At 43.6% G+C, this 15,232-nt stretch overlaps 1 protein-coding gene across 7 annotated transcripts in view; it reads left to right on the top strand.

The window, feature by feature from the left end:
• The window catches only part of ITPR2 (inositol 1,4,5-trisphosphate receptor type 2), a 322,485-nt gene that overhangs the window by 255,859 nt on the left and 51,394 nt on the right, over positions 1 to 15,232 (top strand). For 6 of the 7 annotated variants that reach the window (XR_014555821.1, XM_083701230.1, XM_083701229.1 and 3 more), the window contains 2 exons: positions 2,472 to 2,567; positions 9,664 to 9,783. Coding sequence is in view for 6 of the 7 variants with exons in the window: in XM_083701230.1 (XP_083557356.1) it covers positions 2,472 to 2,567; positions 9,664 to 9,783 (216 nt within the window). In the remaining variant the exon portion in view is untranslated. The remainder of the gene's footprint in view (positions 1 to 2,471; positions 2,568 to 9,663; positions 9,784 to 15,232) is intronic. The other variant, XM_083701231.1, reaches the window with a different exon arrangement.

Raw genomic sequence — 15,232 nt, 5'->3', positions numbered from 1 at the left:
AGCCAGTGCAGTTTGAAAAGCACTGGGTGAAAATGCTCCCATGGCAGAGACCCCGTGAGGAGCCTCGCTGCAGCATTCTGCACCCGCTGGAGTTTCTGGGACAGCTTCAAGGGCAGCCCCGCATAGAGAGAATTACAGTAGTCAAGCCTGGAGATGACTGTCGCATGGATCACTGTGGCCAGGTCGGGGCGGGAAAGTTAAGGGACCAACTGCTTGATGCGGCGAAGGTGGAAAAATGTCACCTTGGGTGTTGCTGTAACTTGCGCCTCCATGGAAAGGGAGGCGTCAAGGATTACACCCAAACACTTAATGGAAGGCAATGGCACTAATTGGGCCCCCGCAAGAGAAGGGAGTTGGTCCCTCATCCCCATGCCATCCCAACCCAGCCATAGGACCTCTTAACCCAAATGTTTCCAAATCCTTAATATGACATTTGTGCACACATTCACAAAAGTGTGTGTAGCAAACACAGGATGAGCTGGAGTGCTTGCATGTGTGCTCATGCCCTGGCAGCTGTTCCATGTACACAATATGGGTTGCATGTTTGGGGCCAATGTGTTTATGTATGTATATATCTACACTTCACTGTACATACTGCACTGTACTGCACTGTACACTACATCGTACATGAGCTGGCAGGTGGTGCACAGTGAGTGCCCTGTGAGCCTGCCATATATTGAGCATACATTTCAACAAAAGGTGGTAGGGCCAGTGGGGGTCTAGCATGTTTCATCTCCACAAAGTTGAATGCAACTACAACAGCCATGCTAATATTAAACGGTATGACAGAGGACGATCAGCCCAGGGAATATACTTTGCAAAGCATGGGGGCAGTGTGATAAATTATATTGCAATCTTGCAATTTGCATATAGGTTTGTCATGGAGTTTGAGGTTGGGCCATAATATTGAAAGTGATAATTTACCTCTAACAATGGTACTAGTAGGCCCAGTATTTAACAATTCTTCCCCCAAAACTCAATTTATCTCTAATGCAAACTTAGGTGTGACTGCAGGCCATAGAATTAAGTGGACCCCACCAGTACTCAGCCTAGCTCTGACTCATCTTCATACAGATGACTTAAGGGCTATTCATATTGCTATCATCTCAGCTACCTCTGCTGCTGAGACTATGACTTTATTTAAGATCTTGACTGATAAGTTGCAAGACCACTCGAGAATTGAGATCATAACAGTGGCTCAATAAGATCAATGGGATCTTCCAGCTGGTTCAACAAAGAGTGGAAACAGGCTAAAAGCCAGCTAAAGAGAATTTACCGCAAATATAGGAACTAAAATTTACCCCTCTTAATTAATGAATATGTTCCCCTCATATAGAAGTATAAACTTCTGCTAAAATGGAAAAAAAAAACAGAAAGCAGAAAAACATGCTTGGCCTCTCACAATAAGGACATCTCCCTCTTCTGGTGTACAATATCAGGCCTGCTGGAGAATGCTTGAAATGTTTCAGTGCGTACTATCGGATCCAATGAAGGGATGCAATATCATCATTCACTCCATTATGGGCAAGATGAAGAGGTCAACCAAATAACAGAATCTTTGGAAAACTTTCCAGACTGGCCTCCAGTATCTACAACTGAGGTCAAGAACCTTATTTCACAGTTAAATAATAATAAAGCACCAGGCATAGACTATTTGCCCCCAGAGCTGTTAAAGTCTAACACCAACTGGTGGGTCTCCCTGTTGGCAGTAATTATCTCATTTATCAATTCATCCAGGTTATTTGGGCCACAGCGGTAGTTATCCCCATATTCAAAAAAGGCCTTACATCCCATCTGGCTAGTTATAGACCAGTTAGTTTGCTACCTGTAATTCACTTTCACTTTTGCATTTTTGCACTTTCACCTTCGGCTGTACTTGAGGGTCGATTTCAGAAAATTCGGCTGGAAAAACGGTCATGTTCATGTGGAGATGGCAGTATTGAGTCAGTGGTTCATGTGCTTCTGGCTTGCACTCTTTCTAAAGATTTGAGGAGTGAGGTTATTGCCCCTCTATTATTGTCCATGCCAGGCAGCTCAATGATTGCTACTGTGTCCTTTCTTCTATCAGATCAAGATGATCAGGCGACAAAAAAAACTGCAAGGTTTTTAGGTGGGGGCAATTAGAATAAGATCTATTATTTGATTATTGATGTAATCCTCCCAAATGCATTTTGTATAGTTAAGTTTTACCTCTATCTTCAGTATATATATATATATATATTTATTTCTATAGATAGTGGCTGATGCATTTAAAGATTCTTCTGATCTGATCTATCTGATCACACTTGCAAAGAAATAAGTTAAATAGCTTTACACTGCACTAATGTTATGTCTTTCAAAAACAAATGCAAGCAGTTTAAAATCTTATCTAATAAAGAAAGCAGCTCTAGCGATATCAATTAAAGCAAATACAGGGATCATTAATTCATGAAATAAATTTTAACAGCATCAATTCAATTCTGTGCCCTCAGAATAATGCCTCCAAGCTTTTGTTGGCTATTATGGAAAGCAGGCACGACAGTGAAAATGCTGAAAGAATCCTTTTCAACATGAGACCAAGAGAGCTGGTAAGTAAATATTTGTATATTCTTTATCTTTTTAATTGAAAATGTCACCTTCATTTTGTAAAATAAATTATTTGATATCGCTTAATAGTTTCTGCACCCAGACAGGGACTGGATGTCACATCAGAATGGGAGCCGCAAGTCACAAATAGTTTTTTAAACAGGTCAAGCATTTAAGCAGGTCTGTCTTTATGACTTCATTACTGTTATTCATTCTAAGCATTATTTTCTATAATTGTTTTCTTAACTAAATTATCATACTCCAGTAAGCTCTCTTGGGAGAACATTACAAGCTGAAGAACCTAAGTTAACCATAAAAACCTGTATTATAAAATAAAATAGGCTTAAATTCAATAAAACATTTTTGCTGTATCTCTCCCCCACCCTTCCTTGCAAACAGAGGCTGTGCTGTCCCAAGGGCCCAACATAGGTTATAGCCATTTTGTCAATTATTTTCCAATATAAACCCAATTACACAAATTAGTTCCAAATTAATACAATTTTGTTAAGAGGCCTCCCACGCATCATTCTTGTTGGATCTTTATGATCTAATATTACTGCATTTCATATTCTTATTTATTTCTATTACATTCCATTTTTTAAAATTATCACATAATTAACAGCTGCACTTTTAATCATTTCTATTCATGTTATTATATTATTTAACTTCCCAAAAAAGCTTCAAGTGAGGAACCATAGCTTTTTCCTTTTCATTCTGCGAATGCCACATCCAAAAGTCAGTTGTTAGTCTCTTGGCCTTATATGTCTCTATGATGTTTTCCTTTTTCCTGCAGCATTTGGGAGTATCTCCTTACTCCCACTATCGTTGTTGTATTCCAGCCTGGTTGTGGCAAAGCGGCAACTTCAAGGTTAAAGCCTCTTTTTTCTCTGACTCAGCTCCTTTCCATAATACTCAAGCAGTTCCAAATTGACAAGAGCAGATCCTTCCCTTCCACTGGCACCAAGAATCAACAAGTTCCAGAGATTCGCCATTTCTTCCTCTGGCTGGGAAGGGAGGGAAAAGTCAGTGCCATTTCTCTTCCGACATACAAAAAGCCCTCATGCCACTTTCCTTCTGCCGCTACCATAGCATTTGCTTTTTTAAAAAATTGGTTATATCCAGTGCTTTTTTTCTAAAAACATGTTTAGGGGTACTCTCATTATCCTACTCATATGGAAATACTGCCCCTCAATGAGACCAAACTTAGATTCACAAAATGTTTAGGGGTATGCATACCCCACCCAGAAAAAAGCACTGGTTATATCTCAACTTCTCCATGATTTCTTAGTCTTTAAGTCTTTTTTAGGGCGGGGGGGGGGGTAGGCTCTAACTCCCAGCGATATCTTTCCAAACAAAACAACCAGGCTCTCCCCCCGCCTTTACTCCTTTCAAGCCACACACAGCTTTACATCTTCTTTTAAATATCTCTTCATCAAGCCATCCTCACTTGTATAGTTTAAAATCCAATATTAGAAGAGGTTTGCCGGATCAAAAATGAAAAAATTTCTATGAAATATAGCAAAGAGCCCTCCTCTCCTCCATCTACTGCCAGCACAAGATAGAATCTTCTCCCAATTTCAAACCTCTGTTCCATGTAGCTGATTGTTCACAGTTATAATGTCCATCTCGTCTGTTGTGCGCCTGTTCTTAATGCCAATTAAAACCCAATTATAAGGAGAACCTCTGCATCCAATGGCAATTTGGGGGGTGGGGTTTGCATCAGGAGAATTGCATAGCACCCAGTGCTTCCGCCTATCCCCACACTGATCTGTGCCAGGGCGAGCCATTGAGGCGACGTTGCGCTGCCAGTACCTCCCGTACCCCAAGAGGTTTATAGGGAATTGTTTAACCCCTTCCACCCCCTTTTTCAGCCTGTGCCTCTCTGATGTCGAGAGAGCCATCACCATGGCACGGGACAGGAACTGGAAGCACTATAGCCATTTTGTATAGGGCAGGTCTCGGTCCTTTTCCCTTTGATTTGCAGCCCACAGCCCAGGACTGGAGCCAAAAGTGAGCAGGGCTACACTCTCTTTCTATCTTCCTTATATCAACAACCTCAGATATGCGGATGACACAACCTTGATGGCAGAAAGTGAGGAGGAATTAAAGAACCTTTTAACAAGGGTGAAAGAGGAGAGCGCAAAATATGGTCTGAAGCTCAACATAAAAAACAACAAAGATCATGGCCACTGGGCCCATCACCTCCTGGCAAATAGAAGGGGAGGAAATGGAGGCAGTGAGAGATTTTACTTTCTTGGGCTCCATGATCTCTGCAAATGGTGACAGCAGTCACGAAATTAAAAGACGCCTGCTCCTTGGGAGAAAGGCGATGCCAAACCTAGACAGCATCTTAAAAAGCAGAGACATCACCTTGCCAACAAAGGTCCGTATAGTTAAAGCCATGGTTTTCCCAGTAGTGATGTATGGAAGTGAGAGCTGGACCATCAAGAAGGCTGATCGCTGAAGAATTGATGCTTTTGAATTATGGTGCTGGAGGAGACTCTTGAGAGTCCCATGGACTGCAAGAAGATCAAATGCATCCATTCTTAAGGAAATTAGCCCTGAGTGCTCACTGGAAGGACAGATAGTGAAGCTGAGGCTCCAATACTTTGGCCACCTCATGAGAAGAGAAGACTCTCTGGAAAAGACCCTGATGTTGGGAAAGATGGAGGGCACAAGGAGAAGGGGACGACAGAGAACGAGATGGTTGGACAGTGTTCTTGAAGCTACAAACATGAGTCTGATCAAACTGCGGGAGGCAGTGGAAGACAGGAGTGCCTGGCGTGCTCTGGTCGAGGGAGTCACGAAGAGTCGGACACGACTGAATGACTAAACAACAACATCTTCCTTATTCATTCCCCCACTCTCTCTCTCTCTCTCCACCAACAAACTTGCAGTTTACACTGGGGGAATCCACTCCACTAACAGTCCCCTCCCATGCAAATTGCAGCTACAGACAGGGATCTTGGCATGGGGGTAGTGGGGCTTTAATCTTGCTGAAGTCTTAATCTGGATCACTCTCCCACACCTGCAATTTACACTGGGGGGGCTCCCATGTAGTAATTCCAGATGAGAGACTGGGAAAGAGTGGCTTGCCTGAGGCCATATAGTGAGTTAATGGCAGAAGTGACATTTAACCTAGAGTCTTCCTGGCTGACATCTCCTTTTCTGAGCTACCATGCTACCCTTTGGTCATGTGGCTGGAGCACCATTTAAATATTGCAGCCATGCGGGCAGGACCTAATTTCATTGGGTCATTTAGACATTGCGCAAGCCACATGGAGGATTCTTACAAAAACAAAAAACAATTTTAATGGTCTGAGGCAGCCTAACCAAACTGGTGCCCTCCAAATGTTCTGAAAGGGTTGATGGAAATCATAGGAGGGCATCAGGTTGGTGAAGGCTAGTAGAGAAACATCTCAAATGCTCCCTTTAGGGTCATTCTTCTTCAGGTGCTGAAGACGGGCAGCTCCCCAAATGTGTAATAAAATTCCCACCAGCCCTGGCCACTGGCCACGCTGATTACTGATTACATCTGGAGGCAGCCACATTGGCTACCTCTTCCCTAAAACGTTGACATTAGCTGTGTACACTGGGGGTTCATGTAATGTTCCTACTTGTAGTCTCAGGCACACATGCAGTCAATAAAAGGCTGTGATTGCTTGTGTGTTAGGAAAACCCACTGTGTAAAGCAGCTTTGCATATCCAAGCTCTATCAGTAATCCAAGGGATTGCACACTGTCAGAGCTGCCTCTAGGTCCCAGCTCACAGAGGACCAACGCCAGGTTGATGTAATGTACAAAAGTCTTTATTGAAGTTTAGTTTCCATTTCAACCCCAGAGCGTGCAGCCCTACGTCTTAGACCTTAGATCGGCGAAGCCCCATCTGAATCACCTCCCCTTCCGCACCAGTTTAAGATCCTAGCCCTGCTCCACCTTCTGCGCTGTTCTCTCCTCCTGTGGGTCCTCCTGCCCGCTGGGGCATTGCCCTTTCTGGACTCTTCTGACGCTGAGTCGCTCAGCTCCTCCCCCTCCCTCCGACGGGCTTTAGGACCAGGTTCCCAATCCTCATTCTCTGCTGTCCCGCGCTCCTGTACATTTGAACTTGCCTCTCGCGCCAACCCAGTGACCTTTCTCCTAACCGTCACACTGCTTGTGTCACTGTTTCCCCCTTCCGGGACACTGGCTGGATCTGACCTTCCCCCCGTTGTCAGACTCTCCGATGGAGGCGTGGTCAGCCCTGTCTCGTCTTCTCTCCCTGGTGGGGAATGCACTGGCCCCGATGCTTGGGACTCTTCCTCCCCACTCCGCTCTGGTGGGGAAGCTGGTCCTGATTTCCAACTACTGCTCTGGGAGTCCCTGCTACCCCCTTGCTCCTGGAGCATTCCCCTTGGGAACCCCCTGCCCTTGGCCGCTGGCGCGCCCTTCTGTGAATCTTCCGATTCGCTGGAGAGGCTCATGGAATCCCTCGGACCACTTTCATCTCCTGCGCTCCCCTCGGATTCCTCCCCCTCGCTCTCCATCTCCTCTCTTCCCTGTGCCTCTGCTCCTGAACCCCTGACACACACCATCTTCAACAACACAACATTTGTATCTGAAGAAGTGTGCATGCACACGAAAGCTCATACCAAGAACTGACTTAGTTGGTCTTTAAGGTGCTACTGGAAGGAATTTTTTTTGTTTTGACTATGGCAGACCAACACAACATTTGTAGTTTGGGGATACTTTTGGAATCATCATTGCCACGAGATGCACAAATAATTGGTGGCTATCCCTTTCAGCAGTTGTGGCTTGTGAACCAACTCCACCCTTACCTAGACCACAATAGTCTAAATCACTGCAACTCAGGCACTGATCACCTCAAGTCTGGATTACTGTAATCCAGTATATGGGACTGCATTTGGGATGGATGTACAAACTGGAGCTGGTGCTGAATGCTTCCGCAAGGTATTCAGTTGTGCACACGGTAAAGGTAAAGGGACCCCTGACCATTAGGTCCAGTCATGACCGACTCTGGGGTTGTGGTGCATATCTCGCTTTACTGGCCAAGGGAGCCGGCATACAGCTTCCAGGTCATGTGGCCAGCATGACTAAGCCGCTTCTGGCAAACCAGAGCAGGGCACGGAAATGCCGTTTACCTTCCCGCTGGAGCGGAACCTATTTATCTACTTGCACTTTTGACATGCTTTCGAACTGCTAGATTGGCAAGTCCTAGGCTCTGTGGTTTAACCCACAGCGGCACCCGCGTCCCTCACGTTACACCTGTGCTAAAAGCACTGGCTGCCTGTTAGCCACCAAGCCATTTTCAAGGTTTTGTTGCTGACCTATTAAGCCAACAGCTCAGGACCAGAATACCTAAAAGATAGCCTTCCCCTATGTAGGTCTTTGGCAGGATGTTAAGATAATCAGAGGAGGATTTGTTAGTGGTGACATTTTTTTTACCATATGTTATTTGCAGGTCTTCTCTGTAGCGGTGCAACTCTTTGAAACATATTCCCTCACCCCACCCCCGCACCCGCAGCAGGCTGCAGCCAAAGATTGCTGAAAACACATTTGTTTGCTCAGGCTTTCCCCAACTAGGTTATTGGCTCCTTTTTGGCATTGTGTATATTGCTGACCATGATTATTGTTTGTTGTTGATTTTATTTAGATTTTTAATGTATATTTGAATACTTCTTTGATTTTACATGTTTTTAATATTTTAGTGTTGGGATTTCATTTTGTAAATCATTTTGGGATCCTTGAATGGTAAGAGATTTTGATATGGATAAAATGATTTTGATAAATAGATAAGATGAGCCAGCAAATTATGCATTACTTTGCATTTTATTGATTGAATGTTGGTATTTGGGGATTTCTCCAACATTCCTCTAACCTCAGCTTCCACCCACCCACCTTTGTATTGTTCAGATCAGCTGCTTTTTCTTGTACTATTCAAGATGCAGGGAAAGGTTCTTTCACCCAGTCTTTCCCAGTATGAACTGCAAGAGGGCTTTGACAACTCCATCCCCATTATTTGCAGCTCTCTTCCAGCATACAACTACAGACTTCTCTCTCTCCCTCTCTCTCTCTCTGACACACACACACACACACAGAGAGAGAGAGAGAGAGAGAGAGAGAGAGAGAGACAGAGTCTCCGTCAGACTTCTAGCCTGGATCTCCACTGCTGACTCCCAGCCAGTGTCAATACTGAGTGGATATGAATAAGGGAAGCAAACGATGAAGGCTATAGACCCCACATCTGAGAATCATGGAAAAGTGGGTGCAGTCAATGTTGCAGGCCTTTCATCCCCTCCTCCATTTCAAAAATTAGTTATTGGCCAAGGATTTAACAGCTCAAAAAACTCTTATTCACCGTTTACCACCAGAGAAAAATCTGGTCAACATTTTTGTCATACAGACTAGTTTTCCTGTAATACTTTGGTTCCACAACTTCTTAAAATTTCCATTGTCTGATTTTTCCCCAAGACAAAAAAAATCCCGTCTTTGTGATGTTTCCTGATGAAAGAAAGATTATCTGACCTTTACGCATTATTTATTTCTCTGAAAGCAGAGCAGTTGGATGCCCCTATTGATCGGCAACTTGGAAATGAGAAACTCTGGTGTCCACTTAGTTTTCCTTTTAATGGGCACCATTATCCTTAATAAAAATAATTCCATGTCCCCCACTGAAATTTCTTTATACAGTGGTACCTCCAGTTACGAACATAATTCGTTCCAGAGGTCCATTCTTAACCCAAAACCATTCTTAACCTGAGGCGTGTTTCACTAATGGGGCGCTGCGCTGCTGCCACGCAACTTCCACTCGCAAAGTTCACTACCAGGAGACATACGTCTGGGTTAGCGGAGGTCGTTACCTGAAGCGTTCATAAGGAGGACGGTACGTAACCCAAGCTTTCACTGTATTCAGGAGAACTAGATCCCCCGCCCCTGCCACATACTCCAATGAACTTTTGCACATTTCCTCTTCATTTGAAAAAAATATGTAACGGTATGTCCTCTCTGAAATGAACTGTTGAAATTAATCCAAATTTGATTTGTTACTTTGAAACTAGCGTCAGTATATTTCATGTCAACTGCATTTCAATTTGTTTTGAAGGTGGATGTAATGAAGAATGCGTACAGTCAGGGTCTGGAGAGTGAACATGATGAGGAAAATGGGGGTGACGGTATTTCGCCAAAAGATGTTGGACATAATATCTATATATTAGCTCATCAGGTATTGCATTGCGTTGCCCTGTGAATGCTTTAATTCTGTACCCGTCTACTGAAAAATAAATCCCACTGAGTTCTGTGTGGCTTAGTCCCGGGTGAGTAGGGAAGGGATTGAAGTTAGTTAATACCTTACCACTGGAAATTGTTACAAAAAATATTTCTCTGTGTGTCTGTGAAATTTTGGCTTGTTGCAGTGCATTCCCAAGCAGTGTGCCAGTACTTCCCACACCCATGCAGCAAACCACATTGGAGGCACCCTGGGAAATGAGAAAGAATCAAAGGGCAGAGACCTACTAGGTGGCAAAGGAGGCAGGGACCTTCTTCCACTGCTGCCCACCACCAGATAAGGGAGGGGAGAATCCTATCTCCATTGGAGTAGCAGCAGCGTTCAACAGGAGTCCTGGGATTTGGATCCATTGCACTCCTGAGACGTGGTATTTTCTAACTTCATAGGAAAATAGCTTGGTTAGCTGTGTCCTGTATACCAATCAAGCTTTGCCCATCTCTCCTGAAAAAGCAGACCTGTCAGCTGGAAAAATGCATTTGATAGGAAGCCTTTATGTATATCATCCTTGGCCACACGGCTGTGGCCAAGGTGGGGAGGGGAGGTGGGGGAGGGGGCAGGGGAAGCTTGGGTGCAGCAATATGCAACACTGCAGCTCCACTGGTGCAACAGCATTCTGCGTGCACAATGGAAATTCCTCTTCCTCTCCTGTCCCCTCTAGTCTTCCATTGCCCCTCAAAATCACCTCCAGACACTTGGGGGACGTGCAGGGGGAGGAGATGAAAAAGAAGTCCCATTAGATCAGTGGAACTATGCCTGCAGAGTAGTGGATGCAACCCACAGGCTGTGATTTCATTAGTTGAGTTTTCTCAACTTATCGTCCCACAGAAGATCATTCCATATAACCAAATAATGATAATGCAATCCCTGAGATGATTACTGTATGTCAGCATTTCCTCAGGGTTAGTTGAGCAACACTGCTGACTCAGATTGCCTAACACTGATAACTAGAAGTGGCACTCTATACACCAGAGCTTTCCAAACCTTTCATGTTGGTGACACACTTTTTAGACATGCATCATTTTACGACACAATAATTCAGTTTTACTAGCAAACTGGTAGGCTACTAGCCTGTGCTTGGCTTGATGAGTTACAAATTCTACAAGCTTGCCATAGTTCATATGGCTTAGCTTGGCCTTTGAGTCCCAGCAGGAGAATATCCTGGATTTTAATTGGCCCCAGGAAAGCTTTGCAATCTCTGCAGTGACTACAAGAAGCCGCAGAAACTAGATTCATGTTCCTCTATTTGTTATCTCAGCCTTGTTACGACAGTTTATTTTGGGGGCACTCAGGCCAGTGGCGTAGCGTGGGTTGTCAGCACCAGGGGCAAGGCAAGTAGTTTGCACCCCCTAACCCGTGGATTTTTGCACTCGAGGCACACCCTTCCCCCCCCTCACTCCTGGCACCCCCCCCTCCACAGTGGGCGGCAACCCAGCGGCTCGGATCGGATTCGCACAGCCAGCACTGCAGTGAGAGAGAGTGAGTGAGCCAGGTAGGGGCAGAGAGCTGTGAGTGTGGGTGCGCCCCCCAGATGTTGCACCCGGTGCGGCCGGTCCCCCCTGCACCCCCACGCTATGCCACTGACTCAGACTCTCAGTTTCTGTTGCTGTTTAAAAGGCAGTAGCCAGTTCTGCATTTTGCCACATCCTTTCCTGCTCCTACTTGTGAGCATTATTGTAAGTTGCTGACCTTCCATGCTTAGAAAGATATAAACAGTGCTTTTTTCTAGAGGATACAGGGTTATGCATACCCCTAAACATTTTGTGAATCTGAGTTTGGCCTCGCCGAGGGGCAGTATTTCAATATGAGAAGGAAAATGAGAATACCCCTAAACAATTTTTTAAGAAAGAAAGCACTGGATATAAATATGTTGCAATGTAATGTGGGAGATAGGATAGCACCACATGCTCCTAGATGAGACATCGGCAAGACACACATGTTTACTCTCCCATACGCAAGCTATTGTTTCTTCTCAGTATTTTCCTGTGTTGCATCTTCTCATACATTTCTTGCTTGCTGTTTTTGTGTTACTGTTTTCCTCTCTTTTTCATCCTACTTCCACCTGCCATTTAAGGTCACTGTTTCCATAGATCACAAATGATTAGCTTAATTCCCTCCTAAAACTGCTGCTTCCATCAAGAGCAATGCCTCATCCCCTGTACTAGTGGTTAGAGCCCATGATGAGATGCAAATTCTAAGTAATAGGGCTGAACCAGTGGAAAGAGAAGCTGCTGAATTGCAACTTATCACCAAACTTAAAACCATGGAGAGACCTGGTCTGAACAAAGACCTTGGATTCTTATCTCATTATACATGACAAAGCCATTTTTCACCTTCTCACCCCTTGCTTTTTCCTGTAAGACCTATTGCAGTTGTTAAGAGTCGTCAACAGGCTCATCACAGCTATCTGCCAATCACCCATTCCCACCACCCTTCTGAGTAATACCCCTCCCCACCTTCTCACTATATAGAAGGGTCTGGAAACTTCTGTTTCAGTGTATCTGAAGAAGTGTGCATGCACACGAAAGCTCATACCAAGAACCAACTTAGTTGGTCTTTAAGGTGCTACTGGAAGGAATTTTTTTTGTTTTCACTTCTCACAGTGAGGGAACCAGCAGAAGACCCTTAGAGGTGCTGAAAGACCAACATTGCCTCCCAGTACATTTCTGAGCACAATTCAAAGTGTTGGTGCTCACCTTTAAAGCCCTAAATGGCCTCAGCCCAGTATACCTGAAGGAGCGCCTCCACCCCCATCATTCTGCCCGGATACTGAGGTCCAGCGCTGAGGGCCTTCTGGCGGTTCCCTCTTTGGGAGAAGTAAGGTTGCAGGGAACCAGGCAGAGGGCCTTCTCAGTGGTGGCGCCCGCCCTGTGGAACACTCTCCCATCAGATGTCAAGGAAATAAACAACTATCTGACTTTTAGAAGATATCTGAAGGCAGCCCTGTTTAGGAAAGTTTTTAATGTCTGATGTTTTATTGTATTTTTAATATTTTGTTGAAAGCCACCCAGAGTGGCTGGGGAAACCCAGCCAGATCACTGGGGTATAAATAATATGTTGTTGTTAATCTCACTTCCGCTGCTTTCTCCGCAGTCTTAAGCTCACATTAACAGAGGGGGCAAAATTACATATTCCTCACCCTGGCACTCCTTGTTCTCACCAGGGAACACCCAGTATCATTTCTCCCACATGCATGCACTTAATAAGATTTCTTGCTAATTAACAGTGCAATCCTAGCCATGTGTACTGAGAATTAAATTCTATTGAATTGAATGAGGCTTACCCCCAGCTAAATGGGGTAAGCATCGCAGCTGAAGACTGCAATGTTAAATCAGTAATCTTTGTTAAATCATCCTGGATGTTCAGTCTTGCTTAAAACAGAACAAGTGATCTTAATCAGACTAGGGCTACCTAGTTCAACCTTCTTGAGGAAAATCCCAACAACCAACAAATGCTATATGGTCCACTACAAATTGACCTGTGGCCCACCAGTGGATTGTGGTCCATCTTTGCATACCTGTAAAATCATGTGTTTTTCTACAGGGAACCTCCCCAACCCAATTCATTGTTAACAAACAACAGAAATAGGAGCCAGCACAGGCATAGCACTTGCTCTTTTTAAACTAGTTTTTAAAAATTAGGGGCCAGCTTTGAGAGCATGTACTCTCTATCTCTGTGCCTGCTTTTCTCTGAGGCAAATCCCTTTTCACACTTAACCATGTGAAACAATTGACCTTAAGTACAGTTAATGTCAAAACTTAATTACAGTTAAGGATAGACTTCTGCTCCTTGCAGCTTATAAATCTGATATTTGACAGTTGGAGAGACCACAACAGAGGAAAGGGAGAGGTATGGTTTGAATACTTGCAAATGCAATTACACATACCTAGATTTCATTTCCCTTTCATTGGAATGAGAAAACACACCTCAAGGAAACATACAGGGGTGTGTGGGTGTTTTTATAGATTTAGATACAGATGCACACATGAATACGTTTGAACTCTGGACTATACTTTTTTACACCTGAAAGCTGTGCTTCCAACTTTCTTTAGGTAGGCACAATAGCTGTACATAGCAGTACCTTTTTCTTATTTGCTGGTTTTTAAGTGCACTCTAAATGCACTATAAATAATGAGAAATAGAGTGATAATGTCTTGAAGTCTTAAAACAGCTTCTCTGGAAAGCCACTCCAGCCAGCCTCTTGGGAAGAAAAATCCCCTAACTGCACAAAAGGTGCAGTGTTGCACCTCAGTTGACTGCAGTGCCAGAGCTCAGAGATAATATGGAAACGTCACTCCCTTGGGACTCAGATCATTGCTTGCCAGGCCAGATGCTTGTCATAGAACTTTTTATGGTCTGCATGTTTGTTTTTGTAGTCATCATCCTGATGAAACAAGATAGCAGTGTCATTCTGACACCATCTAGTTAAATGCCAGCAGAATCAGAAGCTGTTGCAAGGCACTTTGACTTGGACTGGTAGGACTGAAATAGGAGAACCTTGCAGTTCATTAAAATGGTATATAACACTACTTTACGCTCTCTCTAAAGATCCAGTGTGGAAGGTGCAACAGGGGCTTGACACTAATGAGCCCCAGAAATACGAAACAAATGTCTGAAGGTGCTGTTCTGTTGCGAAGAGAATCCTTGGCAACTGTCTCTCTCTGCATCTTGTTGACTTTTTGCCCATTAGAATATTATCCTTTAGTGTCATAACTTAGCCCAGAGTCAGACATGTGACCTGACAATGCATATCCTGTTGACTTCAGTGAGACTCTGGGGGAGGAGAGCAGGCATTTGATCTCTCATTTAAGGAGTTTTGCCCCATTGAGTATTTTTTAAAATAATGATATTATTATTATTATTATTATTATTATTATTATTATTATTAATTTCTCACATACAAGCACAGGTGTTAGCCTAAGAATGATGATAAACAGAGATGCTGCCTAATTAAAGAGATCCAAGATTTGGCTAGCTGCATGAGTTGTAATTGATAAATTATTTAAGCAAATCTTCATATATTTGCATATGAATATAATAGCTCTGAAATGAAAAGTGTGCATTTCTTTGCTTTTAGATGGGCAGCATTTTTTTAAAAGGAATTCCCTCCTATGCATGTCAAGAAGGGAAAGTCTTCTAAGATAACATTTGCTGTTTTTCTAAATGTTTGCATTAGACAAATGTTAATTTCTTTGTTTTTAAATCTGCCAGCTAATCAGAAACACATTTTAATTGATCAAAAGTATTGTAATCAGTTGCCTGATCTAATGAACAATTGCAGCACTAATAATAAGGCTATCACAGATCCAATCCATGTTAACCCTTTGTAGATTAAAACACACACAGTAACAATCAGTTTGGAATCGCATATCTGTACTGCAAGAAAGTA

The sequence above is a fragment of the Podarcis gaigeae genome (genome assembly GCF_964106915.1).
Source record: "Podarcis gaigeae genome assembly, chromosome: 10".
Classification (NCBI taxonomy): domain Eukaryota; kingdom Metazoa; phylum Chordata; class Lepidosauria; order Squamata; family Lacertidae; genus Podarcis; species Podarcis gaigeae.
The sequence above is the reverse complement of the archived record's forward strand: the minus strand, read 5'-3'. Positions and strand labels throughout refer to the sequence as shown.